The following is an 18,276-nucleotide window of genomic DNA, read 5'->3' on the forward strand; positions in this document are numbered from 1 at the left end:
TTCCAGCCACATCCGATTCAGTTAGTTTGGAGAAGCTTCAAATAATCACCCAAGCCTTTCAGGTGTATAACTGAACCAAACTACTTACACTACTTAAGTTAGCCCATCACTCATTTCCAACACAATGTGAGAGTATTCAGAAAGAAAATCAGTAATAAGTTTACTTTGTTTCCCCCTGCAATGGATCTCATATCTATAATGCAAGTCAATGGTTTTCTCAAGAAACAATTTACCCTCAACTTCCTGAGACCATAATGATATAGTCCAAACCTATTTAAGGCAGAGGCCATTTAAAAAAAAAATCGCTGTCAGCCTAAAGTATCAAAAACCTCCACTGTCTTCTGATATTTGGGTATATGATGGGATATTTAAAATTCTTTTTTAGACTAAAACATGTTTTTTCCTGAATCATATTTTAACCTCTTAGAGAAACAGAGCTGAGAGCGCAAAGACCACTGACTTAACAGCTCTTCTTTATGTAGTAAATGCAGCTCTTAAAGTTGGGGGCAGTTACATTCAGAACCACATTCTACCAACATGATCTGATTCAGTCTTACAGTCATGGAATATTCTGCTGTGCAATTTACAAAGCACACACTGGGTATAGGTTGTTATCACGGTTTGACTTAACAAGTCCATCTGTCCATCTTGCAAAGAGTCTGGCATTTTGAGGTTCAGTCACATTAGATGAAGTGTGAGAGAGGAAAAATGGTCATCGGAGGACAGAAAGGAACAACAGAAGAATGCCGAGTTCTTGAGCTGTACTGTTCAGCCACGTGGCTTTGAGCTGACTCACCAGAAGGCTCAAAGGTACAAGTGATCAGAGGGAAGTCCAGACTACATTTCAGCATCAAGACAATCCCTAACCTGCCGCTACTAAAACATACAGTATAATAAAATAATTCAATTAGTAACTATAAAGTGGAAGTCGAGCTAATTCTCACAGGATGTCACTCTGAAACAGATGATGTCAAAAAGTACGCTGCGTTTTTGTCATGTCCCTTTGTGCCATGGCTTACGTTAGCCATCAGTCAGTCCAAGAGCAGGGAAAGGGAGAGGATGGCATATGGGGGCTGAGGAGGGGGAGAGAGGGAATGTGTTATTTATCTTTAATTACAATATATCAGAGCAGCCTGTAAGTCAAAAAGGGTACAGCTGTTACACTTCAGTAACAACTAGCAGCTACCGAAGCAAGGAAACACAGTTATTTCAAAGAAAAATCCAAAAGCCACCCAGTGTGGGAACAATGATTATCCAAATAAAGAGGAAAATAATCAATTAATATCTTGGCGAACTGGAGGGAGAGGCTAAATCCTGCAGTCCTTACACAGGCAAAACACCTACTGGGGCACGACAGAAGGTGGGGAATGAAAGTCACGATGTAGGATTCATAATAAGATGTGGTACCTGAATAGCACATTTCACCTAGATGCTCTCAAAGCACTTTTGAAAGTCTCATTAAAACTCAGTGCTCTGTGTGAAGTGGGCACTATTTTACTCATGCAACAGATGTGTAAATTGGGCACAGAAACTCTCCCTCCTAAGGTCATGCAGTAAACGAGGAAAAGTGGTAGACTTGAGGACAGAACACAAGTACAAAGATACTGTAGTGATAGGCACTTTTATAAAATCCTAGGCACAGGGGTCATGTTCTGACTTCCAGTCATGCAGTCTAACCACTAAACGAGCTGCAGCAGTTTTCCTCCAAACCTGACATAAAAACAAAAACAAAAAGCATAAAACAAACACGTGCAACACAAAATGATGATCACTAGAAAGGAGCTCCAGACGTGAAAAGCACAGCTAAACACAATGATCCCTTATTGTTTTACCGAAGGGGGTTACACTAGGTGGGTAGCAGTATCTCATTAGCTGGAACCCTCTCTCTTACCTTTCTCAGATGATATTTCAGTGCAAGTTGAAAATACTAATGGCCACATACAAGCAACAATGGAACAAGGGCTCTCCTCCTCCCACAAATTAACTGCAACATGCTGATAATGCCAATCCACCCTCATCTCATAAAATCTATTTAGTGACTCCAAATAGGGATACACAATGGTTTCAAGTTCACACATAAAAAGGATCCATTAATCATAGTTATTGTAATTTAGTAGCCAGTTACGAGTACTTAAAACTCCCACTGCTCCCTATCACCGCAGTAGTTGTGTAAGTACATAATAAATGATACGAAGGCTGCCAGGTGCTACAAATGATGGGCTCAGTAGCACAGGGATGAGCGCAGTTGTTACTTGCCACTGAAGGTCAGAAAGAAATGATACATCAGCGCACTTTGCATTGAGCTAGGCCCTGAACTCATTTTAGCAATTATATCATAGCTTTTTGGGGGGAGGAGGGGAGTTTCATTCTCATGATGCCCTGAAAGATTTTTGAAGGAAATAGATTGATATTCCCTAAAATACTTCAAGTAGCAAATACCATCCACGATAAGCCAGTGGTTTTCAACCTGTGGCCCACAGACCCCTGGGGGTCCACAGATTACGTCTAAGATTTCCAAAGGGGTCCACACCTCCATTTGAAATTTTTTTTAGGGTGTCTGCAAATGAAAAAAGGTTGAAAACCACTGATATAAGCAGTGAGTGAATGTCATCTGTTACAACCTGGATCAGGTAATACCAGATCTGTTGTTGGGATTCGTAGAACTCGCCCAGACCCACAGACGTGATACAAGGGATACTTGAAAAAGAGTCATTTAAAATGAGCGTCCAAGTCACATGAAAATATACAGTAGGGAAAAACCCTGCCCTGGCCCAATGTTGGATTAGGGGCTTGAGCCAGCCCCCTCTGAATCTTTCTTTTGACTTCAGTGGAATTTGGATCAAGCCCTAGAGGAGCTCATAGATTTTTTTCCATTTGTAACATCTGTGATTCTGTGACAAAATTAGTCAGAGATTGAGGGAAACTATCCTAATGGTCAGTTCAATTAGATTGTAACATAGTGTCACTGTGGGAGCAATAAAGCCCCACTGCTTGGGTCATTTAAAAGCATAATAGACAAAGCAGTAGAAAATACATTGTAAGGAGCAATCCTGCAAATAGCCCCACTCAAGAGGGCCAGAGAATTATAAAAGTGACAGACAAAATCAGAAAAATACACATGAGAAAATACTTCCACATTGGCTTAACTGGTCCTACAGAGTACAGCTAATCAGGAAGAGTTAATAGCCACAAACAGATGAGAAGTTTTTTAAGGCATTATAACCAAAGAAAGTAATCTGTTGGAGAGTCAGTGGCAGGCCTCCAAGCAATGTTCTAATTATATTTTTTAAAAGAAAGAAAGAAAAGAATATGTACACACACAGTGTCCCGAACCAAATAAAATGACTAAGCATCACAAGTCAGACTCAGTTACATGGTCAGCTGCAAAAGTTACTTGGCTCTCTGTCATGGATAGCTGTCATAACTTAACAAAACACTGATCTAAAAATGACAAGAACTTGATTGCCATCTCTCTCTCTCTCTGTCTTATATAAGAAACAAAGCATGAGGAGTCAAAACATCTGTTGAACAGACAGATGACCTTTGCCAGAATTCCTCCTACTACTTCACAGTTGTGAATCAAAACCTTGGAAGATTTGGAAAATGAAGACGCTCTGATATATTCCCCTAATCACCCTTTTCCCTTCCCCCACCTCATTTTGGCTCCGGTAAGAATGCTGAACATGCATCTGAGATTATGTGCATGCTTCCATTCTTGAATTACTCCATAATTCAGTAGGGCAATGTGAATGCTGGGCCCATGGTGACAGATCTCCCCATTGAGACATTCATTTGGCCAGGGTACTTGGCAAACACTTAGAGTATGCTGACCTCTGTTAAGGTTGTCTTTTGCCAAAAGCCTTTCTCAAATTGTGTAATTCAAGGTTAAACGTTTTACTGAAGCTGTCCACTCTTCTGTATTCAATTCCCCCTCCACCTATACCCATTTTCCTTGATATGAATATTTTCATTCAGGTTTGATATGCATACATTTTTTGTGCTCATAGGGATGCAGCCACTCTAGAGTGTCAGACACAGCTATCAAGTTCATGTTCTTCTTATTCCAAGTGAACTGACAGGACCAGACTAAGCAAAATCCTTTTGTCCAGCAGCCTGGATGAACCACAAACTTGGTCTTTATCAATGAAATTTTGATATCTTGCTTGTCAGATCTTGCACTTTAAAATCCCGAGTGCATTGACTGAGCAAATGGCCCTCTGTCTTAAGTTCCCTATATACAGTATTGAGCAGAAGAAATGGACAGGTTGCATGCCCTGATACTTTGTTAGGTGCCCCTCTGATTCTGGTCACCCAGTTGTGCCACATACTGCACTAAGGGACGAAAACACGTGGCTAATTCCTAAAGGCCAATATGGAACAAATCTGCTGGATGGCAACATTTACCAGAAAAAACTGAGGTGAGAGGCTAGTTTTCAAACCAGCCTTTGATTGTAAGGCTCCAAGGTAGAGCCCAAGGCACCCTGTTGTATAGTGGTGAGCACAAAGACTCCACTCAGTATACCACAGTTATTAATAGCTTCACATATACCACTCCATCAGCGCACATAGGAGTTTTTAAGTGCCGATCAGATCAGATTAGGCACTAGTCCATGCAAGAGGGCCTTGCAATATAAGTTCCTTTCAGCTTGGCTACAGAAAAACATTCTCTGGCTGGATAACCACACTGGAGATCTTAGTTGTCCTCTGAGAAGCCACCTTAAAATATTTTTTCTAGCCCATATAAAGAATGAGTCCTATCCCATTATCAGACATAAGTGAGAGATTTTTAAACTAACCTTTTCTCAGTCACAAAATCCCAAGTGGAGGTCCTGAGTCCACTGAAGTAATAAGCTTCGTAATAATTTGCATTTCTACATTGCCTTTCATCCAAAGTTCTTAATGGAATCTTACCCCTCCCCAGTGAGCTAGGGGAGTATAACGGATTTATCATGCTGACAGGAGAGCTCTCTCCCGTCGGAATAGAGTATCTTCACCAGACGTGCTACAGCGGCACAGCTGCATCAGTGCAGCTGTGCTGATGTAGCGCTTCTGGTGTAGACTAGCTCTCACGGAATACAGAAGCAGAGATGGGAATAGAACCTGGGAGCTTGTATGCACTGAACTGAAGGGTCAGGCCCTTAGTTCTGTATTTTACCTCCTAGAACACGCCAAATACATGTAGATGTTGTTTTTATTTATATCCAGATGCAGGCAGAAGATTTCCCATTTTAAATACTATGGGGTAAGCCCACTGGTGACATAAGGGAATGACTTTTGCATTCTTACTCCAAGAGTGAATTTGATTCTGTGTTTTTGGGAAGGAGTTTTTCTAAGTTGCTTATCATAATATCTCTCACACATTAATGAGTTCATCCTCACAACACCCTTGTGGAGTAGGGAAGTATTTATATCCCTGTTTTACAGATAGGAACCCAAGACAGAGAAGTTAAGTGACTTGCCCAAGGTCACACAGGAAGTGTGTGGCGGTACCAGGATTTGGACTCAGATCTCCTGAATCCCAATCCAGTGCCATGACCACAAGACCATACTTCCTCTGTGATTGTGAAACTGAGATTCGTGCTGGTGACATGTGTTATCAGGAAAAGCAAAATAAAATATAATAAGATCAGCTACAGATCAACTATTACAATGGACCCTGCATGTAGGGCTATAAAACTCATTAAAAGCACATGCATAAAATGATAAAATAGAGTGAGACTTTCAAATGTTGACTTAATAATTGTTAAACCCCTTCTGGCTGCACTATTTTATAGTCTTCTACTGTACTAATGAAAAGGGAAGAAACAACAAAGAAGGGTTTTAACCTTCCAATTATATAAACTCTATGGACCACCAAAGAAGATGAAAGATTATTTATAATGTCACAACAATTTATCAGTTGGGGATTTTGTTGTTGTTGCTGCATCGAAGTTAAATATGAAGAAACAACGCATTCACCACCCCCTCAGCTCTTTCACTCTTACTTATTTGAGATCTCTTTCTTGTCTATGGAATAATAATCCATTCACCAAATCTAAAAGTAGAATTAAAAGAAATAAAACAACACTCCTCATTTGAGGGGCCTTTCTGATTTTATGGTACTTGTTTTAAAACTCTTCAATTCCAGTCTCAACTGGGACTGGATGATTTGGGAAGTGGGTACAAACCCTTCGACTGCTGGTTCGCTGTTCAAACCCAATCGTTTGAACTCTTGGTTCAAAAGTGACTGAAAGTTGTTTAGTGACATATATGAAATGCCTTGGTGGTCTCGGTAAACAGGTGTCCTAGCAGCTGTTCTAGGAAAAAGTTGTCCTGATTATAAAACAGAGACGCTCTGAATTGACTGTGCAAAGTCTTAACTAGTCTCTCATCCTCAGAGGTGGACTCCAGATTGAACTAATGGGCATTAGTGGAATGGAGTATGCATGTTTACTTCCTGTGCTGCACTTGTTTGTGGATATAAGCCTTCAATTTCCAGAGCTGCCATACAGCACCTTTCACAAGCACTGAATTCACACCGTGCCTGACTTAGAGACCTTTGAAGTGAATGGAAAGACTCCCATTGATTTCAATGGCCTCTGGATCAGGCCCCCAGTGTATTTATTACTGTTTCATTCCACAAACTTAAACTTCCTCAACAAATAAGGTGCTGTTTAGAAAATATTTTGCCTAAAGCACACTGTTTTAAAGACGGTCGAAAGCAGAAAATCTAAAGGAACAGGGAATTATCTTTGCAAAGTTCAAGGGGGCTTAGCGGTCCGGTATGTATTTTGGTGGTGACCTCTGTAAGTTAACAGTCAAGACTTCAAAAAAAAAGTGGAAGCCCCTTTTCTCGGAGAAGGGGTGGAGGAGAGGTAGGAAAAGGAGTGTAGGCAGCTGTTTCCTTTCTACAAAAGGTTTTGCCATGTTGATTCCAGACTGATTCTCAACCGAACACAGCAGTGATCTACTGAACTGAGACTAGGTTGGAAGTCAGGGAACCTGGTTTCTATTCCTGACTTCACAGCTGACATGCTTGGGAAAGTCACACAACCTCTCTGTGCCTCAATTTCTCCATCTGTAAAATGGAGATAAAGATACCCACCTTTGTAAAATGCTTTGAGATCTATGGGTGAAAAATGGAATATAAACACAAAGTATTAGCATTCCTCCCAGCAGAAGAGAAAGTGCCATAGCATTTGGTCTATGACGACAATGAAGGGTTAATCAGAGAAAAGGTGTGGAACACCAAAAATGAAGTGAGGTGGAAATCACAGCCCATATAGGATATCCGGAGAGGGAGGGCCTGCATCACATAAACAGAAAGTTAAGAAAGCGGACTCCACTTTGCTGGTAATTGTTTACTAAACAATGAGTGACTCAATTACTTAAAAGCATTACATATGTATATACTATTTTCTTCCAATTTTTTTCCTAGCTGTGAAAGCTGCTAAGCCGCTGCCTAACATTTCAGCAATGTTCTCTGCCCTAATAAAGAAATTCACACATTTTCCATCTAGACTATCTCCTGAGTAGAAAACTGCCAGATTTTCCAAACTGTACTTATGCCTGACTTGTTTACTCACCAGGATCAACATCGTGCTCATTCCAACAAAGAGCGGAGTTCTACACACACCAAGATGCCAGAGGCTGTTTGTAATTCAAATAAATGAATACATGCATTTTAGCACTGGCAAAAGCCTGGCAGTCCAGACTAAAGGGCCTGGTCATCCTCTCACTAACACCAGTTTAACTTCTTTGATTTTAGTGGGTGTACTCCCAATTTACACAATTGAGAGTTAGAGGAGAACGAAGCCCAGGTTCTGCTTACTCTGGCCATGATTTTATTGTGACCATAGCTGATGTTTTACTTAAAGCTCCAGCTCCTGGTGCTATCATTTTGTGAGAATCTAAGTTTTAATTAAAAAAATAAATAAAAAAGGTTTCCAGCCTTCATGGTGGTAGAGAAGAGTTTAAAATCGTGACCCTGAGAGGCTCAGAAACTGCAAGGCAAATTAAAAAACAAAACAAAACTCATGCTTTTTTTAAGCCTTGATTTTGAGATGGGGAGAGGGACTGACTCATGTGTTTTGAAAGTCTGGGGTTAGTAATGCTGAGTATGGTACAGGTAGCTTCAGGTGCAGCTTCCCCATGCTACGCTGCAAATGTTCTCTTGAACTCGATTAGGAAGGGTGATTACTCCAAGGAGTGAACAGAGAATCCAGGCTACATGCCCATTCAGACTTTGGCATCACTATAGGACCCAGGGTTCTTCCCTCACATGTTTGTGTGCTGTTCCTACTGATCTCAATGGGAATTGCACACGCACATCTGTGGGCAAAATTCGTCCCTCCCTGGTGCGTCGCTCATTTTTATTAGCTAACCCTGCCCATGCCTCCCCACCATAATGACGTATCCGAAAAACACACTATTTCCCCTTTATATACATATATGAGCTTTGAGCAGGGATGAAAAAAACCAAACCAACAAAAAGTTTGCTTTAAAATGAAAAGGAGGAATCCACGTAAAGTTTGACAAAAACCTCATCCCATAATCATGCGTGGGCACTCACTAGCTGAAAGTAGTGGCACTGTGACAAATGTAGCAAAACCAAAAGCAGACTCTATTAAAAAGAGAGAGAGAAGAAGAAGGAAAAAAGTCTTCCACTGGCCATCTGTGAAAATAAGGCATGTGGCTATTAACTGCAGAGGCTGTAAATATACGCAAACCCCAAGAAGCAAATGGGAAAAAATGGACTAAACTTTAAGCTCAAACAAATCAAAATGTTTAATGCTTAGTTAGCAATGCTGGGCAAAAACAACCTGATCTTTGCAGTTTGTGCAATGTATTTTAAATATATTAAAATGTATTTTAATTCAATTAAAAAAATAATAAAGATGCTTCAGGGGTCTTAAGACACTAGATTCAGAAGCTTTCTGAATAAATTGCCCCTTTACTGTGAATGATCCTGTTGAGATTGTTGATTGGACTTATTGAAAGGCTGACATACAGAGTGATGGATGGGCGATGACATAATACCTGCTTGCCTTGTTGTCGTGCTCTTTGAAAACTGGTTGCTCTCCGTTGATAGCATTAACAAAGAGGATTGTAATCCCTTCCACCTTACCCTGCATTCAAGAAATTTCCACTGGCAAAGAATCTCAGCAAAACAGAATTAAGAAGGTTTTTCTGGGTGTGCAGGATGGATAGGAAAAACCAGGGATCACATGTTAGCTTCTGTGTTGGAGGGTGATTTGGAGTCTCTAACAGTCCGTTGTCACAAAAAAGCCCTTCGTCCCCACATAGTATAAAAATTATAAATAGACATCTCTCTCTGCACTCTGAGAACAGAACAAAAATATTATACTATTAATCTTTTCTAGTGTTTTCCAAGCAATGAGAAATAGAGAGGACTACAAATTACAGGACACATATATTACACGTACACTGAGTTTGATGTATAAATGTACATAACGTGTCTGCGCAGTAAAGCCTTTGCTAGCCAGAAGAAATGCTACGCTATTTTTCCAGCAAAATACTACATGGGCCATTAAAATGAGCAGGGTTTAACTTTTGCAGAGCACTTTGGTACAGAATGGAAGCGCTGTACCTCTGATTAATTTCCAGTGGTTTCCTTCAGCTTAGAAAACAAGAACAATTTAACTGCCCCCAATTCCTGCCTTCCCTTGCTTTTCTATATCCACAGCCTGCTCACTATGGGCCCTATCCAAAGCCCTTTCAGGTCAATGGAAAAACTCTCACTGGCTTCCGTGTGCTTTGGATCTGCCCCCCCTTTGGGAACTCCAGCTCCAATTTAGCCTTTAGGAAGAACAATACATTATTTAAATCAAAAACTCAACTGAAAAAAAATTAAAATCCCATTTTATAGCAGCTTTTCCCCATGCCTTCAGTGAAGTGAGCTCCAGTTTTCTGTTTCTCAAAGAGCAGCATCTGGTAGCTCAGGATTCACAATAATGCACTTCGTCCCCTCCCCTTAGGGGAAAGGGTAGGCTGGATTCACTTCAGCTCAGCAGACCACTGCAGTTCCTTAAGAGTTAACTCTGCTGGCCCCATCCATCAGGCAAGCAGTGAGGCATCAGGAAAGAATGATGGATGTAAAATTATTACAGGGCTGCCACCCGATACACTTAGTGCCATTTGTAACTAACACTGGAACTGACACACGTTTTTCATTATTAAACATCCACATTAAGTCAACATTGGTCACTGTCATTTCATGTTTGGCACTCTGTTAAAGGGAAGGGGGGGATGGGGGTGGAGGAAGGGAGTGAGGAGGAGGATGGGAGATGGGGTGGGTGGAAATGAGAGGAAAGGCATCCTGGACCTACTGTTCCAAAAGCATGAGCAATAAAACAGGCTTCTGCTTACAATGCTGGAATAAATATTGTTACAAATAGCTCTTTAGTTACAACCCAGCAGACAAGTACATGTCAAAGCCTTTTAGAAGATGTACTCTCAGCAATAAGTGAGGGAACTGGTATCATAGGTTAAGAAACACTTACAGTTGGTTAGTGTGGGTGTGCGCACGAGTGCTGCTTGCGTATTTATAGGTGTGCACAGCATTAGTATGTCTATTTAATGGAGCATACCTGAACACATATGAATGTGTATTTGTGGAGCTGTTTCCATGCACACCTGTGTGTGTTTACAGATATGCGAGTATGTAATGTGTGTTTACTTGTTTATAGGTTCTGGGTGTATATACAAATTTCTGGCTAGCTTTTTCTGGTGGAGCATACACATCTGTTGTATGCACACACGTGTTGTGTATTTGTATATGAGTGCATTGTGCGTTTGTATGCATGCACACACATGCCAGTACCTGTGGTTGTGTACCCTCAATGTGTAGAAGAATGTGAGGTTTTGGGCTGAATAAGTAGATCATAGTCCACTTTCTGATGCTGCCCACTGCAGTGTTTGGTCTGGATGAAAATCTGCACTGTTTGAGCTACATGTATAAAAGGTAATATTGTTTATGTAGAGTAAGTAACAAGCTATAATTAACTGTAGATCACAATTATAAATAAAACTATGTTCCTGGGTTTCCAAGAAACCAGAAAAACACACACATACACACTTCTGATTTATCTTGAAGCATTTCCAAGAAAAGAATTTTAAAAATATATTTTATTGCATTCCCAATTAAAATACGTTTCAGTAAAATCTACATTCATGATGTAGATTTTACTAAAACCCTCTGAAATTAAAGTACCCATAAAGTGTTGGGTGCCACAAATCAAGGCATCCAAAAATCCTAGTCACTTTTCAATCTCTTTTTCTGCTTATGCCTCCTCTAGCATAATGCCTCTCCAATCCCACACAATTTCTCTCTGTCTGACTCCTGCCTTACAGTTCAGAGCACTGCCCATCTACAAAGACCCATCCCAGCTGGGAACATGAAACCTAGCCACTGGGTCATGTGAATGTATGGAAAACAGCCTCTGAGGCTTTAAGATGAGCATTCATAAAAGGGGATTGCCTGCCCCTGTTCCTTTCCAGCCACACCCAGCAGACAGATCCTTAACAGTACTCATGACTTTGGGCTGTTCAGAAATGCAGACCCAGGCATTGGTGGGTGGGATTACTATTCGTGCAATAAAAAGGCTCAACCAGCCCTTTTTTAGCTCCATACTTATACCACCAACACTGGGGAAGAAGGGACTCAATCTCTGGACCCCACCATGGCACGGTGTGCCTGGCCCATAAAGATTAGCAACATTCCAGCGAGAATGAAGTGATTCAGGATCATCTTGCTCTCTAGCACATGGCATACACAGCTATGTATCAGTACATTTGTGTGCAAGCACCTTAACCAATCATTAATGCGTTCATTGCAATGCCTCTGTAGCTATCCCGTTCCCACCTGTTCTGCAGGGAGCAAGGGACAAAAGCAGGAAACCCAAAGGCCTGGCAGTTTGGTGTGTTTGCCTCTTAAATCACTGGGCCTGCCCTTAAGCTTGTTGATGTAAACCCTTAGAGACCGATCTATGATATTCTCAGTTTCTCCCTCCCCACTATGTTTCTCTCTTTCTCTTCCAAGAAAAAGGAAAGAAAAATTTCAGGAATATAATTTAACTGAAACTGGCAATACTTTCCTTTTTTTTTTTTCCCCCCCAAATGCCAGGGAGATGTCTTGATAAAAGCTTTAAGCAAAAACCTATATCCAAACACCCTCAAACTTTGGAGAAGTTCAGATCCTGAATTGGATCAGAACTTCCTGTCTGGCTATAATTAGATGAGAAGACCCAGAATATATGGAAAATTCAGCTAGGTTTCCAAACTTCACAGCCACCTCCCTTTCTCTCTGCTGGGTCAATCCAAACCCCCCCCCCACACACACACAAATAAATCTCTGTCAACTCTGAGATCCTGCAGCTCCGAAGGGAATTTCACAACTAGCCCCCCCATCAGTATAATGGGTCAAACCAGCAATCCAGATCCAAACACCACTGCACTTTTCTAGAGTTCAGATTTGGCTCGAACCTTTGTGTCTTCTTCAGAATGAAATCCTGATAAAGTTTGGCAGCTATTGTATCAAAAAAGCTATTGCCACTTTAGAAAAGAAAACCTGAACTCCCAACCCCGCAAATGCAATACCTTCCCCTCATGCACACCCAAGCAAACAGGGAACATGAACTAGAGAGCAAAATAAACCCCAAAGCTTGTGGTGAGGGTGAGAAGTGAAAACAGAAGGGCAAGGAGGAGCCTAACAATAGGAAAGTAACAGAATAAAGCGAATGCAGATGGCTCCACTCCTGTTACTTAATCAAAAGGCTGTGCAAAGTCACTAGAGCCGGCATAAAGTCATGTGTTAGAACAACAGCTGATCTGTGTATTAAAGAAGATTAACTTGCAGTGCCATGGTGGAGGGCCTGGGATTATTTTATGTACTTCCATTGCTGTACAAGCCGTCAGCACAATTACTGCCCTCCGATGTGAATGACTGATCTGTAACCACAGCTAAACAGCATGCTGCTTAGGGGCCTGGGTGCTTCATGAAGATGAATTTCCATACCATCAAAGTGCTTTTAATGGGCTCCCTGATCCAACCACAAGGCCTGCTTTGCAAGTATATAGGACTCAGGATGAAGGCTTCCTGTCCAAAAGGATTTGGTCGGTTGTCACTTGACAATTCCCAGCCAGCACAGGGGAGGAAAGGGGGGGGAGATAGGTAGAGTTGTCTCTGCTTTGGAGGATTAAAAAAAAAAAAGGGTACAGATGCTTTCTGAATGCAACCAACTGCTGTATCCACAGCTGAATTCAATGCGCTTAACAAATAATGGCAATTTAGCTATGCTTGCGAGGAATAGCTTGAGTCACTTTGCATTAGCATCTGGCTGAGTGTTAAAGTCATTTCTACATGGGGAGCACAGAAAAGGAATTTCTGCTCCAAGCATCCTTTCAAGAATGCTTAAATATTTGAATATAAATTCCTTTGTGCTTGTGATCACTTCGCCTTATAGCTGACACTCTACTTTCCCCCCTTCCCTTCTACTACTCTTCTATATGAAATGCCATAAACATGCTCTGTCCCTCTCTTTCAATACCTAATGCCCTTATTCTTCTAAAAGAGGTTTTATGTACTGCCAGACACCTATTACACTGACCTCTTTTTTCTCCCCCTTCCTCTCAGGAGAGTGCATGAAATTGGAGCCATTTCTACATCATTTACACCCATGCTAGGCTGGTGAAAAAGTACAGTAGGAACAGACTCGCATGTACATTTAACATTCATTATCCGGTCTGCTGGCTTCTCACAGCTTATTGATCAAATTCCATCTAAAAACCAGGGAAACTGGAAAGCTATCCAAATTAGCAATCTGCTCGTTCTGGACAATATTGTTTGACTCACAAGCTTCCCAGGATGACTGACTTTCAAGTTATTGCTAAGTAGCTGATCATTTTTATTCTATCTGTCTGCCTATCTGAATGAGTCACATGGGGATCTTGGAATGAAAGAGCCACCAGAACTGGGAGAGCCAATAAAATTTCATTTTTACCGAATGCAATAATATTTCACCTTGATTATTTTGTAGCATTAAAGCAGTTTTGTCTGGAGAAATATTTGGGAAAAAATCATGGAAAATATATTGTAAAAACATGGTTTTGTGACGCACCCAACAACTTTTGCACATTTCTGTCTTGGATAGCGTAACTGTCATAATTGATATTCTGTCAATGTAAACGTGGCCAGGAAGGGAGCAATGGGCTTACACACACCTTCAGCAAGGGGTAGGGCACCAGAAAGTAGTCACAGGCATTTCCTGAAAAAAGCAGGAAATCATGGAACCTGTGACTCTTGTAACCCCCATGACAAAAGGACAGTGCTAGATACAATATATACAAGTGTTCCCTGAGAGGAAAATATTACCTTAGTTGATGATTTTGCTTATTACAGCTTAGCAGGCCAGTTCAAAATTAGAATAATGCAGGGCCCCTCAATTCTAGTGCTTCTAGAAAGTATTTGGTACAGTTCGTATTGTCAATTCTCTGTTTTTTCAGTTTTGCTAAGTCATCTAACATGACTTGACAGTGCTATGTTGCAATGGTCACAAAACATCATATATGACAGCCTCATAAAGCTAAATATCCAGAAGCTGAGCCCGAGTATCAGCAAAGCTTATGATCCTAAAGAAGCTTGCATATTTGCAAATCCAGCTCATCTCACAAAAACATGTAAGCATTTCCATAAAGCAAGATTTTCACTCACACCCAGATATTTCAAAGATCACCTAGTCATAATACATATTGACAGCCTGGAACAGAGCGTTAGTGGTCTCCAAAGTTTTCATAAGTACTTTAACTATGTTTTAGGCTCTACTGTCTCCATGACTGTGTGGGGCTGTTTTTATTTGTTTTTTGACAGAAGCAAATATTCTAAAAGGAAGGAGAGAGACAGAGCAGGGAAGAGAGGAAAAGAAAAGAGAGGGAGAAGGAGATGTGTGTGTGTCTCTGTAATGCCTGAACATGAGGAGAATATGATCACCCAAGTGACTATCAGAAAAGGGAGTCTCAGGAACTGACCTTTTCTGTCCTGCAGTTATTGAGACCCAGACTATTCACAACAGCCACCTTCCCATCAAGCACCTGTTGCTCCCTCCGAAGTTGCTCCTTCATCTGTCGGGCCTCCTGGATTGCCTTGGTGACAGCATCGTGGTCATTTAAATAACCTGACGACGTGATAGAAGAAAGAATATCTTAAAAAGAAAGGAAAAAAGAAAGGAAAGTTACAAGAAAACATTTTCACTTTTGTCAATGAAACTCATCAGTGCTTTCCTTGGGCGCTTAATTAAATGAGAAAGAGACAGAGACAATGAGCAGACCCATAAACCTGTCTGTGCTTGGAAATTAGCTGTTGTTATGATAGAGCCACCTGGGTATAAACCATGAGAAACATTAATACCGATAGCATCACTGATACTTGATTCCATTAGTTTCAATGTTTACCCAACATTACAGAGATTGGCCTTGTGGTTTGTATACAGCAGGATGTAACTTGATAGGGGACGTGGGAGGCCTTGATCATGCAAGCAATCCAAAACTATTAAAAATAGACCATTTTTTCCCTTCCCTTTCTTAAAACTTGTGAATACATTAAAGTAAACCACAGGTGGCGGTGGTTTGCTATAGATACAAAGCGCATAACGGCTGGGAAAAGAAACTTCCCGCTGCCGAATGCTCCCCACCACCACCTGTCATTCAGAAATGTATAAGAAACCACAGCTACATGGACCTGTGTTCCCACTCTATTCATGTTGCTGATATTAGGTCAGATGTCTACACTATTTGGCTGTGAATTCACCTCCTAGGGTTTAGCACTAGTAGTGGCTGAAATATTTCATTTTAAAATGTTACAATCATCACCAGCACAGCTAATGCTATTTAATTTTAAACGTGATACTTTGTCATTTTTTCCCTTTAGCGTACTGTAGATTATACTTATTATGATCTGCATATGATTTGTAGGATGGAATACTGATGGAAGACTCCAAGCCCCAGTCTATTTTTCAAACATTATAGGAGAAGCTAGTATCTATCATTCCTCCCCACCCACCCCCCTCCACACACACTCTTCTTTCTGTCTTTTAACTAGGGCATAAAAATGGCATAAAATGAATCTGCAATATGAAATTGCCCAGAAAAGGGACTTCTGTTTGTGACATGAGGCTAAATCTAACCAGATCCATTGGTGAATTGTGACAGATGGAGGGACTGTGAGACAGAAGGCAAGCACTAATCACACACAAAATGACCGGCTTGCCTCAACATGTTCCATGGATTCCAGCAAACTTTACACCCTAATCCATTTTTAGAACAAAAAACATCTGGGCCATAAATCCTCTAATCTGCCAAAACACGCTATTAAATCCCATGATTTGTTGAAAAACACTAAGATTAAAGAAAGGAAATATAAAATGGCTAACTGCCGTGTTAGGAAAGTGTTATTAATACTCTTTCTTTGTCTCAATTATGAATGTTCTGTTCCTAAAGAGCCTTGTCTAATCATGTCAGATTACACATCCTTGTTGTATTGCTAGACTCTTCTATCTGATCCACTGATTGCCAAAAAACATAGAACATTGTCTTGTTGCTTAAAACATTTCAGTGGAAGAAGCTGATGTCAGATTAGTTCAGTGCTGCACTGCTGTGCCCTCATTTCCCTCCCCCCACCCCAAAATAATAACAGAATGATCCTGGCATTCTGGTCTCCTTTGGAGAATTGAAAGCAAAAGTTTCTGTATAGTCTGAGTGTAGGGGGAGCAGATCAACAAATACCTTTCAGTTAAGTATCTGAAAACACTGGCAGTTTTACATAAAATTAATTTGATCCACATAACTTATTTTTACCAAATGACCTGGCTCAATGATTTCAGGGTAATGACAGCTTTTCTAGTGCTAGGAAGGATGTAATCCACAGCTCCTAAATGGTATCATAGGGGTTTTTGGGAGGGGGGGGTCCCCATCTTAACAAGTTGCTTGGTTCTTTCCCCACCTTGCATCTGTTATTGATCAAGTTTGCATTTGGTCAGAATAAATTGTATAAAAGCAAACAAAAACCCAGTGACATTTAAAAATAGCAGTGCTCTTGATTAGATATTATAATAGTTATAATTTGTATTATAGCTGAATTTGCCTAAGAATTGGAATTCATGCCCTTCTCCAGACCATTTTTTTTTTCCTGACTACCACTCTCTTTGAGAAGATTTGGCATACGTCAGTGAATAAAAGCAAGCACTCTTTATGTTTTTCAATAGCTGCCAATATGCTGTTATGCAGAGAAAAGATTAATATAAATGCAAGTTGAATGTAAATTATTTTTGTTTAGGGTACATGGTGAATTATTGACAGAGAGATACTAAATGCACTTAGTTACAGGGATTGCCAAACCAGTATTTAGATGTTGGAGACAACGGGGAGAGGGGAAGGTGGGACTTGTTTTTGTTTTTAATAGGTAGGCATATGCCTGCTTTTGAAAAGAAATGCCTGGATTTAAAGTTGTATGTGAAGCCATGACATGTGTGACTCCTCAAGTTTTAGCATGATTTACAGGCAGTGAGGATGGGTCTAACCAAAGGACTACATGCCATGTGTGCCATTTCACCAGCTATGTGCCCTACATTATTTTTGATATAAAGGTGCATGCTCCCCTTGACCAGATACAGCTGAACAATATTGTGAGCACAGTGACAACAAACAGTCTGAAGGATGGATTTTAAAAGGGGGTTTTAAAGTGAATTTAGTGGTGGGGAAAGGTGCCAGCCTATCTGAATTCCAGGACAGTGGGCCTAAGCCCACCTAGATCAGAAGGCCCTCCCTCTCATGGGCAGCCCTAGAGACCAAAGTCCTCTTTTTATCCAGAGATCAAAGACAGCATGGTTAAGGCCTTGCAAGGTTCCCAACTGGTGTGCTTCAGCCCTGTGCTGGAGCAACCTACCTCTCACAGTAAGAAGATAGTTCAGTCTACCTAGCCCATTCAATACTTGGTCTTTTTGCTTAAAGTGACAACGAGGCTGTCAATTATGGTGGTTTTATGTCATGTGCAAACTTCTGCTAGGGGCTTGACTGAGCTCAACAACTCATTTTGTTAAGGTCAACAAAGAGTTTATACATGGTAATGGCTTTTGCTTACTACAACCTTGGCTGGCTGTGAACTAGTTACCTAGCAGTAAAAGGCTCTACATACCATTACCAAGCCTCTGAATCATCCAGTCCTCCATAAAGGACAGATTTTTGATAGGAGCAGCCTGTGTCTGTCCAGTTCTTGTGCTGCATTTA

At 40.8% G+C, this 18,276-nt stretch overlaps 1 protein-coding gene across 6 annotated transcripts in view; it reads right to left on the reverse strand.

Annotated features, from left to right (window-relative positions):
• The window catches only part of SOX5 (SRY-box transcription factor 5), a 547,399-nt gene that overhangs the window by 18,517 nt on the left and 510,606 nt on the right, over window positions 1-18,276 (reverse strand). For all 6 annotated transcript variants that reach the window (XM_073318355.1, XM_073318369.1, XM_073318362.1 and 3 more), the window contains exon 11: window positions 15,025-15,197. In XM_073318355.1, coding sequence (XP_073174456.1) covers window positions 15,025-15,197 — 173 coding nt within the window. The remainder of the gene's footprint in view (window positions 1-15,024; window positions 15,198-18,276) is intronic.

The sequence above is a fragment of the Lepidochelys kempii genome, chromosome 1, assembly GCF_965140265.1.
Source record: "Lepidochelys kempii isolate rLepKem1 chromosome 1, rLepKem1.hap2, whole genome shotgun sequence".
Lineage (NCBI taxonomy): Eukaryota > Metazoa > Chordata > Testudines > Cheloniidae > Lepidochelys > Lepidochelys kempii.